This window comes from Pollachius pollachius (genome assembly GCF_949987615.1).
Source record: "Pollachius pollachius genome assembly, chromosome: 15".
NCBI lineage: Eukaryota > Metazoa > Chordata > Actinopteri > Gadiformes > Gadidae > Pollachius > Pollachius pollachius.
The window spans coordinates 11,608,743-11,631,514 of NC_136948.1; the positions used below are offsets into that span (position 1 = coordinate 11,608,743).

General features: G+C 51.7%; 1 protein-coding gene across 2 annotated transcripts; it reads left to right on the forward strand.

The window, feature by feature from the left end:
• The first annotated feature begins 756 nt into the window (after window positions 1–756).
• On the forward strand, window positions 757–22,354 carry rtn1a (reticulon 1a). 2 transcript variants are annotated; one of them, XM_079751951.1, is made up of 9 exons: window positions 757–1,174; window positions 9,709–10,482; window positions 10,613–11,365; window positions 19,536–19,743; window positions 19,994–20,132; window positions 20,546–20,615; window positions 20,892–20,938; window positions 21,033–21,091; window positions 21,518–22,354. In XM_079751951.1, exons 1-9 carry the CDS (start codon window positions 943–945, stop codon window positions 21,558–21,560), a joined length of 2,325 nt encoding a protein of 774 aa, XP_079608077.1. In that variant the 5' UTR covers window positions 757–942; the 3' UTR covers window positions 21,561–22,354. The 2 variants fall into 2 exon arrangements, with proteins under 2 accessions (XP_079608077.1, XP_079608078.1); XM_079751952.1 differs by lacking the exons at window positions 757–1,174; window positions 9,709–10,482; window positions 10,613–11,365 and adding an exon at window positions 17,345–17,451.
• Window positions 22,355–22,772: the final 418 nt, after the last annotated feature.

Below are 22,772 nucleotides of genomic sequence, written 5' to 3' on the forward strand. Positions count from 1 at the left end.
TGGGATTTTTACTTCCGGAACCACACTGTTGCACTCTATTGTGGAAGGAGTAGGGTCCCACAATTTGAAGATGATAAGAAAGAAAGATAGAATAAAGCCTAGGATGAACAATAGTTGAGCACTCACCTAATAACAGTCACAAATCAAATATTGTTGGAAAATAACTTACTTGGCAATCACTAAATGAAATGAGTAAGTAACAGACACAGATGACTGTGGCACCGTGTGCGACAACATTACGTTGCTAAGCAGTGGGCGTGGCGTGTGGTTGCCATGCATCTACGTCACTATTCCACCTGCCGTCGTACCTTCAGCTGACACACGAGGGCGCCAATGGGCCGGCAACCTGTACAAACCCCAATCATCTCAACGTGTTTTTCCTTTTATTTTACACCAAAGTCCGAGGTGTTGCAGTTAATATAATCAATAAACCATAACTTTCGCGAGATTCCAACAACGAATCCTTACTCATACCACCTCACGAGGTTTTTGCCAACAGCTCCGACGGCACGCATGTTCCTAGTCATTTTTGACTACAATAGCAGGTTTGGGCTGCTTAAATGTATTTCTCACTGAAGGGGAAGTGGGTGACAGTGCTGTGAGACATTTGACTTATTTTCCAGAATAAAAACGATGAATGGTCTGGACGGAGGAACTCTGTCCCAAATAAGTGCCGACCATAAGCCGCACGGACACCATGACGTCAGCAGCGGAGCACTGAACTAAAACAATCAAGCCTCACTCCCCTCTCTCCTGCTCCCCGCCGGGCCGTCTTCCATCCCTCACACTCAGGACACATCGGCTCCACGTAAACGAGAGGTGCTAGCTCAGAAGTTATCGTGCGATTCTCTCCAACGTTGGTCATCGCACGTCGCGACATCTCGATTGTTTAGCCCCTTGTACCGGAACCCTCGCATCCCGCTGGACGTCTCCCCTGGAAGCATGTCTGCCAAGCCGAGTGACGAGCTGGGAGGCTCGGAGGAGAAGTGGTTCGGAGATGATTATGAACGGAACGGCCTCTTCGGCAGCAGCACGCCGTCCGGGTTCGGCGAGCTACGTGACGAATTCGAGCCCATCAGCGGCGATGGGGAGGCGAGCGACCTGGACCGACAATTCAATCAATTTCAAGACGACGTGAAAAGGCCTGCCGTTGCTATGGAAACTGCATCTACAGGTAAAGCGGTCAATTTATATACGTCTGATGTGAACGTCTTAATTACACGGAGTGTCACTCCATCGTGCAGGGGTCGCCCCGAGTGGAGGACCGTGTGAGGGGATCCACACCCCGGGTCGGTGGGGTGCCCGAGCAGGAGCAAGTGGAGCCTTTTGTTGTGGTCCTAGCCTGATGCTCTCACACACAAACGCAGACACTCATGAGATGTAATTCACTCTAAAGTTGTTTCTTATTGAGAATATGTCGGTGCATGTGATCATTCGTCTTATTTTCTGTTGAATCGACACTTGGACGTTTAGCCGATTGAGAGGCTGAATCGTGCGTAGGATAATTCGTGAAAGTTGGACCACGAGGAGGTAGTGTGGTTTAAAACCATCCTGTGTGCTGTGCACCGGCCGACACGCTGCCCGCTTTGTGGACCTGATGTACACAAATGTTCCCTGAACGGCCCTCAGATAGCAGGAAAAAGCCTATGTGTTGGGCATACCAAATTTAAAACCCCCATTTAGCGAAAGAAAATGCAATACAAGCAACATTTGACAACCTTTGACATGGATTGTCAGTGGAAATAAACAGCCTATTCAAAATGACAACTGTAATTAAGGTGTCATTTCCACATATGCGCTATTCTTGGGGCTGCTGTCTATTCCTATCTTAATGGATGTTAAGAAAGGAGGTCCCAGTGTTGTGCGTAGAGGGTCCAGGACCTAAAGTTCTGAGTGGATCAGCGACGTGGTTGTGGATCAGATACACAGAGTTGTGTTATTGTTTTCGTGGTAGCTCACTCATACTCCGGCATCTTCCGGTGAGCTCCTCACCTTCCTTGGCATGGTTCAGCGTGTGCTTCTATTTTTAATCCTGGAGAATCGGGGCTCGCCATCCGCTCAGAGAGATGAACTGGAGCCCTGCGGTTTATTCAGGGGTCTACTGAAATATTCATGAGATGGTGTTGAAAGCCTCCGCCTCCCTCTCTCTCTCTCGCTCTCTCGCTCTGTCTCTCTCTCTCTCTCTGTCTCTCTCGCTCTCTCTGTCTGTCTCTCTGTCTGTCTCTCTCTCTGTCTGTCTCTCTCAGTCCCTCTTCATAACACATCAAATCTAGCTACACGGCCTCACTTCATCTTCAGTACATCACAACAAAATACGGTCCTGGGGAGAGCATTGTTGTCATGATTAATTGTATGGGAGTGTAATGAATTAGAAACTCAGAATGTAGCATATTCGCTAATTCCAATTCAACTTCTTGAAATAATCAACAAGGATGACTTTATACTGTAGGAGATGGGCCAACCCAACTCATCCATTCAAATGCATTCACACATGCTACAGACACACTGATTATGGACCTAGCATATGGCCTAGCATGGTTCAAAGAGAGAAATGGCTGCTTGCATTCCTCCCAGTTATCGCTGAGGCCTGGCCACTGGGTCAGAGCTGCTGTTCTGTCCCTGGGGGGCCCGAGGGCACTGTCACGACGCCGCCCTGCGTGGCGACAGCAGTGGACGGTCGGCCCTTGGAAAGAAGTGCGCTAGTCTGATCAGATCTTTGTCAAGGACCCTCGGCCCGTGGGCGCAGTCGTAATCGTTCTGCCATCCCTGGGTTCACCTCAGTCTCAGGGTTCACTCACGCCTAGTTCAGTTGGTAGCCTCTGGGATAACCAACCAAGGCAGCCCAACAAGGCTAACCAACAAATAGTTCAGTCTGGAGCCACTGGGCTAACCAGCCATGACCAGCTCACCAAGGCTAACCCACCAGTAGGTCAGTCTGGAGCCGCTGTTCTAACCAACCAAGGCTAACCAACCTATAGTTCAAGTCTGCAGCCGCTGGCCTAACCAAACAAGGCTAACCACCCATGGCTAACGAACCTATAAGTAATTTTTTGTGACGTGGCTATCTCTCCAAGCCTACGCAAGAAGCCTTGAACTTTGGACCTTTTGAACCTTTGGTCATCTCAAAATGTGGTTTATCACAAGTGACTGACCCCAGACCAATAATGACGTCAATACAACCCGGCTTGAGTTCCAGTCCATGTCAAAGGACACAGAACTGGCATTGTAGAACCAACAGGAGAAATATATATCTCATTTGTTTTTGTTAGTCCCATCTGTACTCAACCTTTTCAAAGGTTTACGTAAGAGAACCCAAAACAACATGTGGAGCACCTACTCCACACCACTCCACCCTCAACACCTCCTGATCCACTGTGACTCACGGTGCGAGGAGCTGGGTGTGAATGACATGCGTCAGGGGGCTGAGCTCTGGGACATGAACCAACACGAGTACAGCACTGAAGCCTGATCGCATTTTAATAATCAGAATCCGTCACTGGTGCCCTAAGTATCGCTTGGTAGATTAATAACACAATAGAGGGCGAAGCAGGACCTCGCCGACCAATCAGCGACAGGCAGAGGCAAAGACGATGCATAAAACATCTAGGTCTCTTGTACAGCCAAGCATCAGTGGATGACAACAGGGATGAGACAGCACATTACCTGGCTGGGACGGCCTAGTATCTATTACTCAGAGACAGACAGCACTTAGCAGACTGCATGGCCTGGCAAAGAGAGCACGCCATTATGGAGAAACCGAGCTCTCTGCTCCTGTTACCGTTCCTCAAGGGGGTGGGGGGGCAAGGGCCTCTCTTGCAGACGCAGCCAAGACGATAAAGATGGAGGGAGAAGTGTGGGTGGGTGGGGTTGGGCAGTGGGGAAGGGGGGAGGGGGGGTTACGTGTGAAGGGTGGATACAATTAGCGGGCATGTGATGCGAAGGTCAGCAGTTCAAATCCCCAGACACAGACTACCAGGAGAAGGATGCGTTACAGATGGAGACGTACGTTGTTGCCTATGGAATGGGTTCTTAGATTATGGAGGCCCTTAGAAGCTTCAAGCCCTCTGGTTTGACTGTTTGCTGGCAGTGAAATGAATACTCGTGTCAATGCAGAGCTGAGTCAGTTTGTAAATCTGTCTTTGGCTGTAATGGCTCAGACATAACTGTCAATACAACTGGAGTTGTGAAAGATTACACATATATATATTTGAGCGGCAGTGTGTCTGATATTGCCGGCTGCAAGAGTGACATTGGAGTCCTCTGAGCAAACACTATGTGTCCGGCCAGCTTTCCGTTCAGTCATCTTCCCCAGGCACCGGTCACCATGCGGTCGCTCTGACCCAGGAGGAAGTCATTCATGAAGGAATTAACCAAACCCCAGCTTCATGGGGCGACCTTTAGCAGGGCGTCGGTCGATATTATGGTGTAGTCTCAATGACTGAGTACACCAAAGATGTACACCATGAAGAACTAGCTTTTGACATGGTATGTAATAAAGTTCCCCCAAACTTCCCACACACACACGTTTTTATATCTTGTGTTGTTGAATTTAATTCTCAATGCATTATTTGAGTGGATGAGTCTGTCTGCGTGTCTAGTGCTTTGAAAAGGAGTAGCGACCCTAAGACAGTCTTTTGGCAGCTGTGAGCCAAAGCAGCCAGCTTTACTCCCTAAGTCTGGAGTAGGATGTCTAGCCCTCCATCCATCCGTCAATCCATCTACCAATCAATCCACAAAGTAAAGAGCGTAGAATCCATACAGTGGAAGGCGGTTACCAAAGCAGACACGCGCTGGACTGAATGCAAACGAAGGGCATGATTAGCATTTATTCCATAGGCTTCAAAGGGACTGCATTGATTTAGCTATGTTAAAAAACTGGAGCAACAATAGTTGTCTTATGTGGTCTTGGGGCTTTGCTGTGCCTTAAATAGGCTGAATGCACCACATTTTCTTACAGTAATTGTATACTATGGATCAATGGTGTTCCTGGCAACTGTCCCTCTACCCCCCTCCCCTCTGTGTTGCTCAGGGATTTATTGAGCTCTGAGTGTAGCTTCGATCTGCATCTCCCTGTTGAGTGACATTGAGTTCAAACAATGAGTTCAACACCTTGGCAGTAATATTTCAACGTTCCTACGACCAGATCTGTTGCTGTGGATATTGTGAACCTAAACCAGAAGGGCAGTGCGTTAAATGCCGGGCAGAGAAAATCTGAGCATAGCTTAGTTGGTTATTAAAGTAGTTTTGTTTGTCAAAAAGATGCACAGTTTAGCTACAGACGTCACATATACACAAATATAGCATAGTTGATAGTCAATATAGTTGAGAGTATTGTGTAGGCCCATGGAACGTAGATATGGGTCAAGTCCATACAGAATATGGTGGTTGGAGAGGGAGGAGAAGGAGGCAGAGCTGTAGCCAGCTATGTAGACCGCAGCTCCTGTCCAGGGCTCCACATGAGCTGCTTGACATATCTGAGAGATAATAAGTAAATATAGTTACATCCTCTGCTGGAAGTTGAGCATTTCTGTAGGTTTAATAGTTGTTCTAAGTACAGAGATATAGCTTTAAACTGCAACACAACGCATGCATTGCTTCTCCAACGTCTCCCATGGACTACAACAGGGTCTGCTAGCAGTGAGTTGCTAACTTGCTATGCAAGCTAGCAAGCTAAAATGCTCGCCAGGGTAGAGGTTGATGGCCTTTAGTTTCAACCTAACTCTTTCACTACTTTGAAGATATTTGAGTAGAATTGCTCTCTTTTCTTTCCTTTCTGTTGCTGCTTTCAGTTATTGGATTCTTGGTCAATTCACATGGGAAGCGCATGCATCGATTATCTGATCAATAAGTGTGTGGCGTATGAACCACTGTACATGGCGTCTCCCAGCGCCACAGTGCTCAGATTTCATAGCTGCTGCATGCTCTTTTCACTACTGTGAGACTTTAGAAACTGTCTCTTCTCACATATTTTCGCCCCCTGCCTGATAATTAGAGGGCCATGCCTGGCATAGCAGAGACTGTCAGAGCACATTAATCTATGAGCAGCCCTGGCGGTGTGGAGGACAACAAAGGGAATGCCCCTTCACTGTGCCATCAGCCACCAAGGCCGCTTCTGTTTACTCAACCCTCTGTTCTCTCGTCGCATGATTGTTATGTGGCAAAACAATGTAAGCTGTGAATTCCTATTTTGTCGCATGCCGTCTTGTCTAGAGAGGGGTAGAGAAAGCGTGTGTTGTGGCCTTGTGGGATTCTCTCTCTGCCCTTCAAGCCGCTTTGCTGCTTCAGCAGGCTGGCTGGGTGGAGCCCCTCCTAGAAGCTTCTCCCCTCCACTGCTTCAGCAGCCTGAAGGGTGGAGCCCCTCCTAGAAGCTCCTCCCCTCCGCTGCTTCAGCAGGCTGAAGGGTGGAGCCCCTCCTAGAAGCTCCTCCCCTCCGCTGCTTCTGGGTGGAGTCCCTCCTAGAAGCTCCTCCCCTTCGCTGCTTCTGGGTGGAGTCCCTCCTAGAAGCTCCTCCCCTCCGCTGCTTCAGGGTGGAGTCCCTCCTAGAAGCTCCTCACCTTCGCTGCTTCAGGGTGGAGTCCCTCCTAGGAGCTCCTCCCCTCCGCTGCTTCAGGGTGGAGTCGCTGCTAGGAGCTCCTCCCCTCTGCTGCTTCTGGGTGGAGGCTGGGGGGAGGCCCTCCTAGAAGCTCCTCCCCTTTGCTGCTTCTGGTCAGAGGCCCTCCTAGAAGCTCCTCCCCTTCACTTCGCTAACAGCAGATAAGCATCCACCCTCGTCATTCACCCGTGTTCCTCTGGCGAGGTTAACCCAGCTACCACAGTCAGTCACACAGAAGGCCGGTTGCCAAACAAACGAGGGATGGAGGTTTGTCCTCCGGTTGGTTTTCAAGGGCGCTGTTCAATAACCCGGGGCGCTACTAAACTCTTCACTGGGTGTTTGCCCCCTGCTCTGATCTGAGCTGATGCTCTGTTGTCAGGGTGACGCCTGATGGCACCTATACCATGGCCACTCTGTAAGAGGATTATATCAGTGAGGTTTCTGCTTGTGGGTCGACTAGCCCTTGCCGGGACGCTGCTCCACACAACCTGGCTGGACAGACCTCTCGCTGAGGAAGGAGGGATGACTACGCTGGGCTGCACAGAGGAGAGGGTCTGAGCATAAAAGGCAGACTCAAAGCTCAAGGGCACAGACAATAGGGTTGCTTGGCTTCTTCATCGTCTTACTGCCTTTTTCCTTTTTTTTGTGCTAACATGTTATGTCACCAACACTCCCCTGTGTCCTGGCTGTGTTGGTGCCATTTCACCGCAGTATGATGTATCCTTTATGACCACACTCAGCAGCCCAGAGAGGACTGGGGGGGAGGGAGGGAAAAGGGCAGGGCGGGGTGGGGTGGGGGGTCAGGAAGAGATTGGACATCCTAATCCGAAGTGCTCCTCTGTCACTCCACAACCCCCCCCCCCCCCCCCCCCCCCCCCCCCCCCTCTTGAGTGAATGGATGGCGATGATTTCTATTTTTAATTCCTCCGCTTCCCAGCAAGCCGTGTACAGCTGGAATAGAACCCCCCCCCCCCTCTCCCAGAGCTTGGTGTGGGGAGGGGGGGGGGGGGAGCAGGGAAGAAAAACACGGTGTCAGATAAGAAATACACTCTCCTCCTATATGCTATGCTGGGTCTAAAAGGGCTGTCCAACACAGGTCACCAGGTTCAGGCACAGCAGATCTCCACCTCCCTGCTTCCACCGTCAAAGATCGCTAAAATACCAACCTGGCGTCATCTAAAAATACGCAGAATGAAAACAGTGATCTCTCACTTTGTGGAACAGTATAAACTGAACTTGGAACAAGTACTATAATAAACAATAACCCTGAAATAACATTCCACTCTCCACGCAGGGGTCCGCAGCTTCAGCGGGGGAGGGCCACTGTTATGTTCCGTCATCTGTCACTGCGTTACGATGTTCGTAACACAGTGACAGGGATGAACCACTGCTCCACCACTGGTTCATCCCTGCAGTGTTCGAGCTCAGTAGAAGAAGGTTCATCAAATAAATATCCTGTACATGATTGGACTGGCACCGCACCAATAGCTCAATGTTCAGGCACATTGACAGACAATACACATGCACACGCACGCAAATAGAGAAAATGATTGCACCTTGCATATAACATTGTGTATATGGTTGTTAATCTATTCAATTGTGTATCTTTCGTCGTATGAAAATAATAAAAACAATATACACGTAAGACATTATTTAATGTGGCATTTATCTAGGTTATGTTGTGTTTTAGCAAGGGGAAAGAGAAAGGTAGAATCCCTTCTGAAGAGTGCACCTCTCATCCCCCTGCTGTTTAAAAGGTGTAAAGACAATTTGCATGCAGCTTCTTTTTACAATGAGTTCAACTGAATTTGTACCAAAGGAATAGATATTTTTACCAGGTGAAATATAGATTTGATAATTTAAAGAAAGTCTGATATTATCAGTGACTAATACGTTCCATAATGCCTATTTGAATTGAAGGCAGGCAGCGTCTGTTCCTCCCTGGGTCCTAAAGAGCCTGGGTCTGTCAGGTCCCAGCTGGAGACCTGATGCAGCATGGCCGCACATGGGGGGTTGTAAAATACTGAGGGAGGAGGAACCACATCGGGGTCGCCTCTCAGCTGCCCACTCTGGGTGTGAGCTCGTGTCCATCTATCACCCATAGAGTACCCAATGGTATTCAGTAGTCTGTACCTTTTTACATCAATAATGAAATCAGGACTAAGTGCTCTAGCCTAGCCCAATGCTAATCCTATATTTGGGCGTGCTGGATGCTAGTTAGTGACTTGCATGTGTATTTCAGACGACATGCAAAACAGACAACAGGTCGGGTTGCACGTCGAAGGACGTGCAAAGAAAACTACGTTAAGCGGTATCGTCTGTTTCCATTGTAGTCTGCACGTACAACAACAGTTGAAGAAAACACACACACAGACACAAGCACTGTTAGGGTTTTGTGTGATGGAGAACCAGACACGGTGATCTCTCTCTGACAGTTTAAACCTACATGCCCAGGCCTGGCACCGTGGTCTTTTAGGGGGGAGGGGTTCCAAACAATCAGCCTTTGTCCAGCATGGGGGCACAAGACCTCTCTGTTACTTCTGCCTCAGTGATCAGCACCTCCCTCCCTGAATCCCCCTGATCTCTCGGTGCCTCCGGCCGTCCTCGTTATCAAACGGTTCGCTCTCAGGCTGATTTTGTCCCAGCCATGTGACGCTTGCCAGACACTGATGTCGTTCTGTCTGGACTCCATCCCTCACCCCCTGGTTTATTGACACAATAAACAGGCACTCCTTGTGGTGTGCACGCCTCGTGAGGTCTTAATGCACTTTGTCCTCCAAGGAAATGGCTTTTAACAATACAGCTGGCAGGAGGAGACGGTGCATGCTTTTACACCCGTACAAAGGTTCAGGGGGAGTCTTGATCCCTTTCTCACTGGGCGTCATACCCTCGTGCAATAGAGAGCAACAATTGTTTGGCTAAAGGTTGAAACCTTGTTCAATCATAGTTCCTCGTTCAACAATAAGGCAGATTGGATTGTTCTTCTTGTTCTGATTATTATTTTCTTCATTTTCTTCGTGCATCACGCTGTTGAACATCTTTGATCTTGCGTGGCGTCATTGGTAACCGTTGGTAACCCATCCCTTCTTGTCTGCGCCTCCCTTTTGTCCGTGCAGATGACCTCATGTCTGGACTGTTCCGGAAGCCCATGAGCGACGACGGAGACCTTTACACGTCCCTGCTGTCCAATCAGAACTTCCCAACAAGCCAGGAGGCCTCCTACCTCTCAGAAGAGCTGAAGCCCAGCAAGACCTCCCCCACCTCGACCTCACACCTCCAGTTCTCCACCTCCTCCTCCACCACCTCCTCCTCCAAGACCGTCTCCTACGGGGAGGAGGACCTGCCCAGGTCACTGCTGGGCTCGGACAAGACGGAGTCCTACAACTACATGGACATCAGCCACGGGGACGAGCTGCTGACGGGCCAGCGCCCCGACCCCCTGGCCAGCCTGATGGACACCAAGGTGTCCTCCACGTCCGGACACGACTCTCTGGGGGGCTACATGGACCAGATCCCTGGGAGGGACGTAGACCAGGACCAGGACGATGAGGATGATGATGAGGAGGAGGAAGACGAGAACCTGGGCCCCGCCTGCGACTCCCACTCCTTCCCCTACGTGGAGGAGCCCTCCGACGAGGAGATGTCAGACTACCGCTCCTACCGGAACCTGGGGGGCACCTCCGAGACGGCCAGCCCCGTGAAGATCACCCTGACCCAGTCCCAGACCCCTGCCGCCGAGCTCGAGAGCCAGCCCCCGCCACGCTCCTCCCCGGTCGGCGGGATGGACCGCGAGAACGTCCTGAGCGTGGGCACCGTGGGCGTTCCCACGGTGACGCTGTCGGAGCCCGAGGACGACAGCCCGGCGTCCACGCCCAGCCCGTCCCCCACAGGCACAAGCACGCACACTCACGTGCACACTCTTACCTGCAGCTACGCAGCCTGTTCTGTCATCTGATCACTTCCCTTTATAACACCCTCTTCTCTTCTCCATACTTCCCCCCCCCCCCCCCCCCGCTGCAGATCCAGACTTCCCTTCACACGAGATGTACAACACCAACACAGTGAAGCGGGCGCCATCCAAGAGCAGCGCGGCCGCCAAGGGCCCCGGCAAGGAGCCGGGGGCTAGCAGCAACGAGTCCGGGGACTCTGAGATAGAGCTGGTGACCGAGGACCCCGCCCCCCGGGGCCAGACCTCCCCCAGCACCAAGACCAGCAGTGGCCCCTTCCCCCCGTCTCCCGTCAGCAAAAGCCCCGTGGCGCCGCCCGGCCACCCCTTCGACGCCCCCCCGGTCGCCAAGGGGGGCAACCAGGGCCTGGCCGCCAGCCTGGGCGCGGGCGGCGCCTACAGCATCCTGAGGGAGGAGCGAGAGGCGGAGCTGGACAGCGAGCTCTTCATCGAGTCCGCCTCCGAGGAGAGCCCCAAGAGGGAGCAGGGCGCGGCCGGTCCCAAGCAGGCCGCCGCCCTCCCGTCTCCCCTGGTGCCCGTTGTCACCACCCCCCCGGCCCGCTCCCCCCTGGAGGAGAAGCCCCCCGCTGGGCCCCCAGTCCAGGCGCCCGAGGCCGTGAAGGCCCCGGCGGTGAAGACCCCTGAGGAAGAGAGGCCCAGTAAGCCCAAGCCCCCCATGGCCGCTGTGCCCCCTGAGGTGCGCCCTGCGGAGAAACCCACCCCCCAGGAGGACGTGGGGAGCCAGAAGACATGCGGCGGCGAGGTCAAGGGGGACCTGGGGGCGCCGGCCGGAACCGTCTTCCTGCAGAACTTTGACAAGCAGAAAGGTTGGTCCCACCTGTTGGGGTACGCAGACAGAACCTGTGACCCCCCAGTCTGGTGGAAGGGCTTTCCTTTTGGAGGCTTTTGTTTAATTGCTGACTTGTTTGACTAGTTTTCGAAGTTCTGCTATATCACGTCAGCGTCAAGCTTTTGTACAGATTTACCTTCCTGCCACGAGCAGAAGTGGGTTTATATATACTGTATTCTATGAATAGTACTCCTCTGAATGAGAGAGCCAGTTTTCTGGGACTCTGATTACATCCACCTTCCTGAATGTTTAAGGAGCTGCGTGGTGTGGTGTGGTGTTGTCTTGTGCAGCTGCCAGGAAAGCCAGGAAACGAGAGGTGGTTGCCTCTAGCGACTGGCTGGCTGGCCTCCTCCCTGTGTGTCTGGCTGCCGGCTGCTTCCTGCCTTGTGTTCCATTGTCTGCCTCCCTCTGCTGGTTCACATCATAATAGACCAAGCCACACCTCCCTACACTAAGCTCAGCATGGCAACTAGCAACACAAAAGCTGAAATCACCTTCCAGCTGAATAATCATGGCTGTTGCTGCAAAAGGGCGTGGCCCCAAGAACTGGGAGTAGTTTTCCAGAACACAATCAGAATTTAACCGACACCCTGTTGTCATGTGACTGCAATGTTGACTCACACTCAGCTGATGTTATCTCTGTTTAATCCCATCAGTACTAGGTAGTTTTAATCTTTTTGTCTACATCTATCTGCCCTCCCTGACCTGGTAAACATTGGACAATTGGCCGTTCCCTGGCCTGGTAAACAGTAGGCTATTGGCTGTTCCCTAGCCTGGTAAACAGTAGGCCATTGGCTGTTCCTGGCCTGGTAACAGTTGGCTATTGGCTGTCCCCTCCCTGACCTGGTAAACAGTGGGCTATTGGCTGTTCCCTGGTCTGGTAAACGGTAGGCTATTGGCTGTTCCCTGGCCTGGTAAACAGTAGGCTATTGGCTGTTCCCTAGCCTGGTAAACAGTAGGCTATTGGCTGTTCCCTGACCTGGTTAACAGTGGGCTGTTCCCTGGCATGGTAAACAGTAGGCTATTGGCTGTTTTCTCCCTGACCTGGTAAACAGTAGGCTATTGGCTGTTATCCCCCTGGCCTGGTAAACAGTAGGCTATTGGCTGTTCCCTGACCTGGTAAACAGTGGGCTATTGGCTGTTCTCTGGCCTGGTAAACAGTGGGCTATTGGTTGTTCCCTGGCCTGGTAAACAGTGGGCTATTGGCTGTCCCCTGGCCTGGTAAACAGTGGGCTATTGGCTGTTCCCTGGCCTGGTAAACAGTGGGCTATTGGCTGTTCCCTGGCCTGGTAAACAGTGGGCTATTGGCTGTCCCCTGGCCTGGTAAACAGTGGGCTAGTGGCTGTCCCCTGGCCTGGTAAACAGTGGGCTATTGGCTGTCCCCTGGCCTGGTAAACAGTGGGCTATTGGCTGTCCCCTGGCCTGGTAAACAGTGGGCTATTGGCTGTCCCCTGGCCTGGTAAACAGTGGGCTATTGGCTGTTCCCTGACCTGGTAAACAGTAGGCTATTGGCTGTTCCCTCCCTGGCCTGGTAAACAGTAGGCTTACATAATCCTCCTCATCATGTCAGAACTGGGGCAGCGTTCAGACTGAGAGGCTTAGCGTGGTGATTCTGACCGGGGCAGTGGTCGCCATGGAGATCACATTAGAAAGAGGGAGAGGGGTTTGTTTTGGTTTGCAGTGGTCAGCACAGACGCATGCATTAATCTCTTGGGTTTATGAGCTGTGTGTGTTGTAATGCTGGTCGAACAGTGTAACAGTGGGTCCTCACCGCAGAGCGCTTGCATGAAATGGTGTGCGACGTAGGGGTATTCAAGGACAAGGGGTAAAGCCTTTTACCCCTGGTGTTTTGTTTACTTAACGGCGAGTGAGGAGCTTCTGGATATTTCTGAAAAGCGGGTCAATGCCTGTCTGTTGCAGGCCATGGCGTGGTTGTCACCACTAGAGGGCGCCATGCACCATCTTTATCGTCTCTTTGCACAGCCGCTGCTGTAGCGGGGGATTAGAAGACGTCATGTACCAGCGGGCCTGTGCCCTTCCCCGACAGTTACCATGGCAACAGAGGCAGGAGCGCATGCTCAGAGGCATTCGGTCTTTTTTGGTCTATAATGGTGGCTATTGGCAATGAGTCTTGTCAATGTTGCGTTTCAGCGGAAGGAGGGGCTGTCTGCAGGGTGGGGTGGGGTGGGGGGGACTGGACAGGAAGGATTCCGTGCCTAATGTCAGGCTAGACACTGAATATTATCACATGCCGATTGTTTACCGAGATGAAAGAGACCGTCGCCATGGAGACCAGTCTCCTCTTTGAACATCCAGCATTTCACGTGTTCGCTATTTTTACAAGGGTGCTATTTTGAATTGCAAATGCGTTGTGTGGGCGTGCCGAGAAAACATGCATTACACACACACACACACACGGGACCTTTTGTGGCTGAGGAGTACATATACATATATTAATTATTAAATATCAGGCACTCCAGCCTCTGTCGGGAGGGAGTCTCTAGAAATAGCGGCTACCTGGTGTCTCCGCTGTTAGCTAGCTACTCCGCCGTGCACACCTCCTGACTGTTTTCCAGAACCTTCCAACACCGTGTCGTCTCGAAGCTCGTACTACACCATCCCCAGGACAACGCCACCTCTGCTGGCAGCATGAGCGCTGTGCAGTAAACCAGAGCCCTTCAGAGCTGCGGTTTAAACAAGTGCCTTCACTGCCTGCATCAGCACTGTGCAGTAAACAGGAGCCCTTCAGAGACCCGGTTCTGTTTAAACACAAGCCTGCTGGTTCTGGGGTCAGAGCCCTCCGGTGACTCGACGTTTTTTCAAAGACATACTATTAAATGACATTAAACAGATCAATGAACATTTCCTTCTCCGAACAGATAGCACGCCACAAAGATAATCATGGCAATTACATGGAGGCACATCTGCCTGCTTAGACGTCTCATCGGAGAGGAGGGGTTAACCCTCCTGCTGCCAAACTGTCCCACCACTAGCACTGGGCTTTGAAGCTCTGTTGGGACTTTTATTTTGAAAATGAAACACACAACATACACACATGGTCTATCCCACCAAATCCCGCAGGCTCCTAATCATTGCATGACTGACTTGCTGCGGAAGCTTCTCTGCGTTGGTGTTTACAATTTGCTTCACACACGCGCACACACACACGGCCGCAGCCTCCCTCCCTCTCTCTCTCTTTCTCTCCATCTCCCTCTCTCTCCATCTCCCTCTCTCATCCTTCTGTTCCGTCCATTTGTTGGTGCTGAGCATCGCTCCATGTTTTGGGTGAGCCAGCAGAACCTTGGAAACAGATTCCACCCCCCCTTCCCCATCGCTCTCTCTCTCTCTTTCTCTAGCTCTCTCTCCCTCTCACTCTCTCCTCCCCCCCAACCCCCCTCCTTTTTTCTATCTGTCATCTGAACGCTGCCGCTGCCGTCTTGCAGCCAGCCATTCATGCCTCGGTGGGACCAGCGTGCGTGAGTCAGTGCTACGGAGAAGAGAGGGAGACAAAGCAGAGAGCGGAGGACATAAAGAGGGAGAGCAGAGCTAGAGGACAGAGAGAACAGGCTCCTTTGACTGACCACCAGCATGCAGGCCGCTGCAGACCCAGTGTCCCAGAAGGAGTGCTCCTGGAGCGGGTGGAAAGGCCAGGGTACTTCACCGTTTATACCTGATTTTTTTTATCCTCCATTTTCTTTAGTATTTGACGTTTTTGTTTGTTTCGCCGTCCGTGTTTGCGTCTCGTCACGCCGTGCATGCGTTGTGTTTAGACACCTCTTCTGCAGGATGATGCTGCGTTTGTGTATGTCTGTGTGTGTGTGTGTACGTAGGTGTTTGTGCCTTTACCTGCAGATGAACAGTGATTGTGTTGGTTGAAAAGCGGGTCGATGTCGTTTTAAACAATGCTATTTAAATATCCTGCATAGAGAATAGAATGATAGTTAGATTTAGCTTTGCAAAGGTGTGTGTGTGTGTGTGTGTGGGGACAAAGGTTTTTTTGGGAGGGGGGGGGGGGTCTGTCTGTGAGGCGTCTGCGAGCATGTCAGCAGATGCATGTGTGTTCATCAGAGGGCTGCGTCTGTTTCATGTCCGTTACAATGTGACAGCCGGCGTTGAGGCAGGGCGTGTCATTGCCCCCCCCCCCCCCCGGTTTAGTGCCCTGCGGGGGGCCCGGTCTTTCTCTCTCTTTTTCCCTTTGGTAGAACGGCTCTCGGTGCATATGAGCAGCGCTGACACACTTGTCTCCGTGGTAACTAGGACGCACCCATTCTGATTACATCAGTGCCGTGGGCCGCCATGGCGCCTTGCGGTGCGTCTGCCGTCTGTCTCCGTCCACCTGTCTGCCCAGTCCCTCGCTGGCCGCTGGACGGCCGAAGCGAGGGGAACGGCGTCCCTGCCCTCCCCGGTGTGTGTTGTCGGGGCCGGCATGCGCTGGGGTTTGGTTGTAGGGTTTGGTGGTTGAGGGAGGGAAATGCAGAGCAGGCTGACTTAATGACGACAGCAGCGCAGGTGTGCTGAGAGATGCGGAGGCCGGATGCAGAGGATAAGCCTCACTGACACTCGATGTGGGCGTTTGAGTCCGTGTGCTGTGGGATGTGCTCCTGCTCGTGGTCAGTGGAGGCCAGAGGGGGTCCACAGGGAGCTGAATCATCCCCGGTGTTAAGCAGGGCCTACAGTCATCAGTGGGGGGGGGGGCGAAGAGACGATAGTTGAAACGGGGCTCTGTCCCGTTTCGAGTTCATCCCACCGCCCCACGCTGCAGAGTTGGCACACTGTGTGTGATGCGACGATGGCCTCAGATCTGCACTGCTCGGTGTGTTTTACAAGCAAAGGGCTGCTGGTCATCACACTCGTTTAGACTGGACAGACTGGAACTAGCTTCACCATATAAAACCACATCCATGAGTCTGAAACACAGCGGGCCACACAGGCACCTCCGCTGCCCAACATGGCCGCCGTATAAACAACCCACGGACACGAGCCTCCACTCTGCTACCTGGAATATGCTGAGTTATCCCAGGGTGTAGCTAGGATAACTAGCGGTGGTATCCCACTCTGTGTCCCCGGGGCTGTGGTTCTGTGGCTATGAGGCTAGTTGCAGTTAACACATGAAGCCCACTCAGGTGTCCCACTGCCACTGATGCTGGTTCGGTTTTCACGTATCAAGGTAACCTGTTAGCGGCTAGCATGGTTATTGTCCCATTGTGTTCACCATTAAGGGAGTGGCTTGTGTGTGTGTGTGTGTGTGTGTGTGTGTGTGTGTGCGCGCTGGGGGGTTGGGAAGGGGGTGGGCAGGCAGGCAGGCACAGTGTTTTGTGCTTCCTAGTCCCCCAGATTCAGAGCACATGAGCGCCCTTGCAGTTCCCAAAGGAATACTACAACCCTCCCCTCCCACTCCATCTTGCTCAATCAGCCCCTCCCTCTCTCTCTCCCCTGCTCTCTCTTTCTGCATCTCCATCTCTGTTAGTGGGGGATAGAAAATGGAGCACGGTAACTATGGTAACTGCATCAGCGGGCAGGTGCTCACAAGATCAGTTGCAGCCGCGAGCGAGAGAAGAAAGCGTGCTTGTATAAATGCCGTTGTCATCGCCCTCGTCCCGGCCATCTTTGGTAGTCTCCTGCTCAGATGTGCAGCCAATCTGTTCCACATTCAGATGATCGATGATGATCAATAATAAAAACATGAAGTTCTGGTGGAGGCAGACTACTCTCCACCATTTTGAACTCACTGGAGGCGTTACGTTAGTCTCTGCCTGCCTTTGTCTCGTCCACGGGGCTAAGCCAGGGAATGAAGGCTCTCAGGCTGTGTGTGTGTGTGTGTGTGTGTGTGTGTGTGTGCCTGTCGACACTGGGTTATATTTTTGTTCTTTGGCAACCGCTCCCTTTCCCTCCTCCTACCAACCCCACCACTCCCACCCCCGCCCCCTCCCAGCTCAGGGGGCCTATGATTGGCCGGTGCGCGGGAGGCCCCTCCCCTCCAGCGGGAGAGGAGGCCTGCATGCGCTCCTTTTGTCTGTGCATAAAGCAGCTGCCTCTCTGCCTGTTCAGCCATGGGAGCCGCAGGTCAGTACCGCTCTTCCGCTTCTCTCTCGTGCTCTGTGTGTCTGCAACGTGCCGCACACCAAGCCAGCGTCTAGCCGCCGCGGGCAGCGCCGTGCCGTCCGGCAGGACTGCCTCGCAGCCCTTTCTGTCTCTCTGTCCTGTTTGCTCTCTCCGCCGTTGCAGCTGCTAGTTTGTGTGTGTGTGTGTGTGTGTGTGTGTGTGTGTGTGTGTCATCCACTGTGTGATATATACAGAGTGTGTAGTCTTGTAGGTTTTCTGGTTAGTGTCTTAAACTGAAACGTTCTTCTCGTCAACGGGGTGAGGAGGGGGTGAGAATCCTCCTGATGGCTCCACAGGAGACCAGGATCTGACCCATCTTCTCCTCCTAACGGGGGGGTGGGGGGGGGGCTCAGAGAAATGTCATCATTACTCATTCTGTCGTGTATAGGAATGGCTCCGGGCAGGGTGTAGGAATGAGTCGAGTGTCGCTGCCGGTCACACTGCGTCCCTTTCGGTAGCTTCAGTTGCCTTTTGGCTTCCATCTCCGGCTGGAAAGTAAAGATGGCTGTGATCACTATGCCGCACACAGCTCTCCACGGCTAAAATTAGAGCGGGCGAGCAGGCAGACAATCACGATGGGCCGGTCGAGGCAGCGAGGAGGGCACCCAGGGGACCGTAGCAATTTACTACCGGGCAGGAAGGCACGCTTCCTCTATTCCTTCCTCCTCATTAGCGCTCGTGATCTCCAGGTGTCAACGTAAACGGGGGTTGGGGGGTGTTTCGAATGAATGAATTTCCTCGAGGATGATGGAGGGAGGGACACGGCGGTGGTTCAGCAGAGATCATCGTGTCTGCACACAGTTGTCATGGAAACCAGCCTGTTTCTGTCCCTAACACACAACACGCTGCCACCACAGGCGGTGGCGGTACGCTGGGCCGGCCCCACCGCGGGGGTCCATCTGGGCAGCGGGGGCTCGGCCGTGTCTCCACGCTTCAGAACTCCCTGAGATACAGCGAGCGTGACGTGGCAGGCAGCGAGCAGATGTTTTTTTTCAAAGTGATGGCTAAACACTGGTTGGCTGGATGGTTGGATTGGCAGCCGTCACATCACATAAGAGGGGAGGGAAAGAGGCGAACCCCTGCTTCTGTACGAAAGGTGCTTTAGGTTACGGCCACTTGGGTCAGTGCGGCCCGGGGCTGATCCTCGTCATCCTTAAGGCTCACGGAGGTGCTGGTCAGAGCTAGGTCACATTGAGCTGTTATCTGGTCCCCGCTGATAGCGCCGCTATTTCTGCCAGCGTCCTCCGAGAACCACAAGTCAATCATTGACTTCCCAGCCGCATTGGGCATGCTTTTACAGGTGTGTGTCTGTGTGTTTGGGAGCTGGCCAGGTGGTCTCCCCTTGCCAATAACCCTCCACCGAACAGATAAGAACTTGCAGCTGTCTTGTTTGCTCCTGTTTGTATACTAAAATATTTTCCACTAACAAGCCGTTAGACCGCTGCTAAGACCGCTCTAAACATAGCAGGGAGCCAGGAGGCTATTTAAAAGTTCTCTGTTTGACACCTTCACGCCATTCTCCCATCAGCGCGTCTCGATGGCAGAGCTGGGTTAGGAAGCTGGGTTACCACTGTCCCATGACACAGAGCTGGGTTAGGGAGCTGGGTTACCATGGTCACATGACACAGAGCTGGGTTAGGGAGCTTGGTTACCATGGTCACATGACACAGCTGGGTTAGGAAGCTTGGTTACCATGGTCACATGACACAGAGCTGGGTTAGGACGGTCACATGACACAGAGCTGGGTAAGGAAGCTGGGTTACCATTATCACATGACTGACGCAGAGCTGGGTTGGGAAGCTGGGTTACCATGGTCACATGACAGCCAGCCCGTCTCCCAGGACATCAGTCGCTGAGCAGCCTCCACATGTTTGACCCAGATGTGTGTCGAGTGGTGCAGAGCGGCCTAATCCAGTTAGGAAGTGCTAGGGCCTAGTTCTGGAAGCTTGGATGGCGACGGGGAGGGGGAAGACAGCCGAGGGGGGGCTAGGGGGTCTGTCGTTGGGCATGGGGCACTAACCCTGACCTCTCTGCCTCTCCCCCAGCCGTCGACCTGCTCTACTGGAGGAACGTAAAGCAGTCCGGGGGCGTGTTCAGCAGCGTGCTGCTGCTGCTCTTTTCCCTGACGCAGTTCAGCGTGGTCAGCGTGGGAGCCTACCTGGCCCTGGCCGCCCTCAGCGCCACCATCAGCTTCCGGATCTACAAGTCCGTCCTGCAGGCGGTGCAGAAGACCGATGAGGGACATCCCTTCAAGTGAGTGAGGGGCCGGGGGATGGGGGTCTGGGTTTAAAGTGCTGCCACGCTCGAAGTGGAAGTCACCCAATCAAAATGGCCTCCTTCTGATTTGTGGAAATGATTGCCAGACGAAGTGACGTCACCGGGCACCAATCAGAAATCCGGTTTGCTGTCCCTGTGGTTTTCCTTTCTCTTCTCCCTCGGTGGGATTTCTGAGGTTATCCGAGGATTGTGGCTCAAGGCGTTTCCCTCCCGTTTGTGTTTCCAGATCCTTCCTGGAGGTGGAGATCGCCCTCTCCCAGGATCAGATCGGGAAATATGCAGACAAGATCATGCTGTACAGCAACACCTGCATGAAGGAGCTGCGCCGCCTGTTCCTGGTGCAGGACCTGGTGGACTCCCTGAAGGTAGGCGCCTCGCTCCGGCCCCCACGCCCTGAACCGCCCCGCGTGGGCTATGGCCTTACACTGAAATGAAGGGCATTTAGCAGACGCCTTTATCCAAAGCGATTTACAAAAGTATATTTGTCAGAAGAAAGAGAAACAATATATCGCTGTCGGTACAGTAAGCGCGTTCATAGAACTAACTGCCAAGAACTAACATAATCGCGAGGTTAACCCATTCTCCGTATACAACATGGATAGCTAGGATAAGATGCATCACAAAGCTAAGTACTATTTTTAAGTGCAACGATGTACAACATACAATAAGAGGTTTGAGGGGGGGTTAAGGCTATGCATGTCTTACAATGAAGGAATAACGTGTAACACACAAAGCTCCTCCTCAATAACAATGCTTTCCTCTGTGCACGGTGTTTCAGTTTGCGGTTCTCATGTGGCTCCTGACCTACGTGGGAGCACTCTTCAACGGCCTCACGCTGCTCATCTTGGGTGAGGCTCCTTCTTACACTCCCTGCTGTGCTCCTCTACGCTACAAACGAGCCGACGGTCTAACGCGGTCGCCTTCAGCGGCTGTGATCTTTAGTTCTGCACACACGTCACATAGCCCAATGGTGTGAGTCTTTATGCAAACAGCCACACTATGATGTGCATTATGACCACCATTTGTACACAATGAGGACTTTACAAAAAGCTTGAAGACGTTTCTACTGTAGATCAGCCTTGGCTGGAGATGTTGTACTCATTCTGCTCCTTGTGTCTCCCCAGCTGTGATCTGCATGTTCACCATGCCGGTGATCTACGAGAAGCACCAGGTATGAACGTACTATTTGTCGTCAGTCAGCTTGTAATCACCATGACCATGCTGATAGAAAGCGCTGACCTGTCTCTTCCTCATTCCCCTCTCAGGCCCAGATTGACCAGTACGTGGGCCTCATACGCACCCAGGTCAACTCCGTGGTGGGAAAGTAAGTGGTGCTTTTCAGAGGATAAACCACTGTTTAAATGACAGAGTGCTATGAAGCGTTGTTTTTATCAGCGCAAGAACTCTCGTTTTAAATATTTACATTAACATTTAGGGAATTTAGTAGACGCTTTAATCCAAAAACACCTTACAATTAGTACATTTGTCAGAAGAAGAGAAAATATATCACTGTCGGTACAGTAAGGATGTTCATAGAACCTAGTGCCAAGCAATAACAATTGTTAGGTTAACTTATTCCCCGTAAACAACAATAGCTAGGATAAGACGCTACACAATGCTAAGTATTATAAAGGGCCAGGACGTACAACATACAATAATTGCCTACATTAAGTGCCAGGACATAAAACATACAATAATTGCATACATTAAGTACGCCTCATAAAAGACTTGTTTGGTGTTTCCCCCCCAGGATCCAGGCTAAGATTCCCGGGGCGAAGCGAAAGGAGGAGTGAAGCGTGTCCCTCGCTATCCGGTCGAGCCCAGAGACGGCAGCTCGCTGTCGGGGAAAACGCCCAGTCATCATCCGTGGGCCATAGTGCTGTGTCATCATGCTGTTCTCTTAAAAACACGAAAAACCCCCCCACCCCACTGAAGAAGCCCCCTCCCCCTCCGTTCTTTAGCGGCTAACGCACTAACACACACACACACACAGTAAGGTAGACAATGTACACGGATAAAAATACAACAAAAAAACATTTTCTTTTGTGTTGCTTGTTATGAGGTGCATGAAGTCGAGCCTTGAGTCAATCATATTTGATATATATTTCGTGCAGTTTTTATTACGCTACGATTTGTTTTGCAGTGCTTATGACTGTAAAGGTATGGCACAAAAGAAGCTTAACGCCCAGAATTGTTGTGCTGCTGCTGCCGATGTGAAATACCGCTTCGTGCTTGGGAGTCGGCTGGAGGGGTTCTCCGTACGTCAAGAACTTCGGCTACTGAGATGGTTTCCTTTTGGTGTTTTCAAGCACAACCTCATTTAACAATAAGCGTCTTAGATGTGGTAATTGTAGGGTTTTGCTTTTGTATAACCATTAAAAGGAACAAAACACAAGCTTATGTTTTAGGTACTGTTGTTCGACGCCCATGAAGACGAGGAGTATCTGGCGATATTTAGCTTGTTTGAATACATGTCCAACTTTGTACTTTGTTCAACTATACTCAATGTAGTTCTTAGACCCTGGACTCCTAACTATTTGCACTTACAGTATGTATTTAATTACAAGATTAAGAAAACAATAAATGTACCTTGATGTATACTGTCTTTTTCTGCTGACTTAACAACGGATCCACTTTGGATCCTTGATTTAGTCAACGTTGACTTGAAGGAGAATAGTAAAGTAAAGGCGCTTCAAATCGGAACTTGTACGCAGCCGAACTCTGAACGCCAATTGACTCGAGCGAGCTGACGTTCACCGTTTCATAGAGAGGGCTTTCAAGTCTGTTTAAGAACAAGTGTTTTTATTAGCCCTAAAACGGGGCGGACGGTCAGGATGACAAACACTTTCAAATTATTTCTAAAACTAGTAAATAAAGGCATCAGTGCCAACAGTACAAAACAGATCACCGTCCTCTCCTCAGCATTATTGACTGATCACAAATAAGTTTGAACCCAAATTAAAAGAAACTAAAATTAAATGAACTGGCAACCAAACCGAAGGCAG

Excerpts from the sequence above, each read along its gene's own strand:
- rtn1a (XM_079751951.1), top strand. The coding sequence starts at position 943 with ATGTCTGCCAAGCCGAGTGACGAGCTGGGAGGCTCGGAGGAGAAGTGG. Across the intron at positions 11,366-19,535 it reads GAACTTTGACAAGCAGAAAG|CCGTCGACCTGCTCTACTGG; the intron begins GTTGGTCCCACC and ends CCTCTCCCCCAG. Across the intron at positions 20,616-20,891 it reads CCTCACGCTGCTCATCTTGG|CTGTGATCTGCATGTTCACC; the intron begins GTGAGGCTCCTT and ends GTGTCTCCCCAG.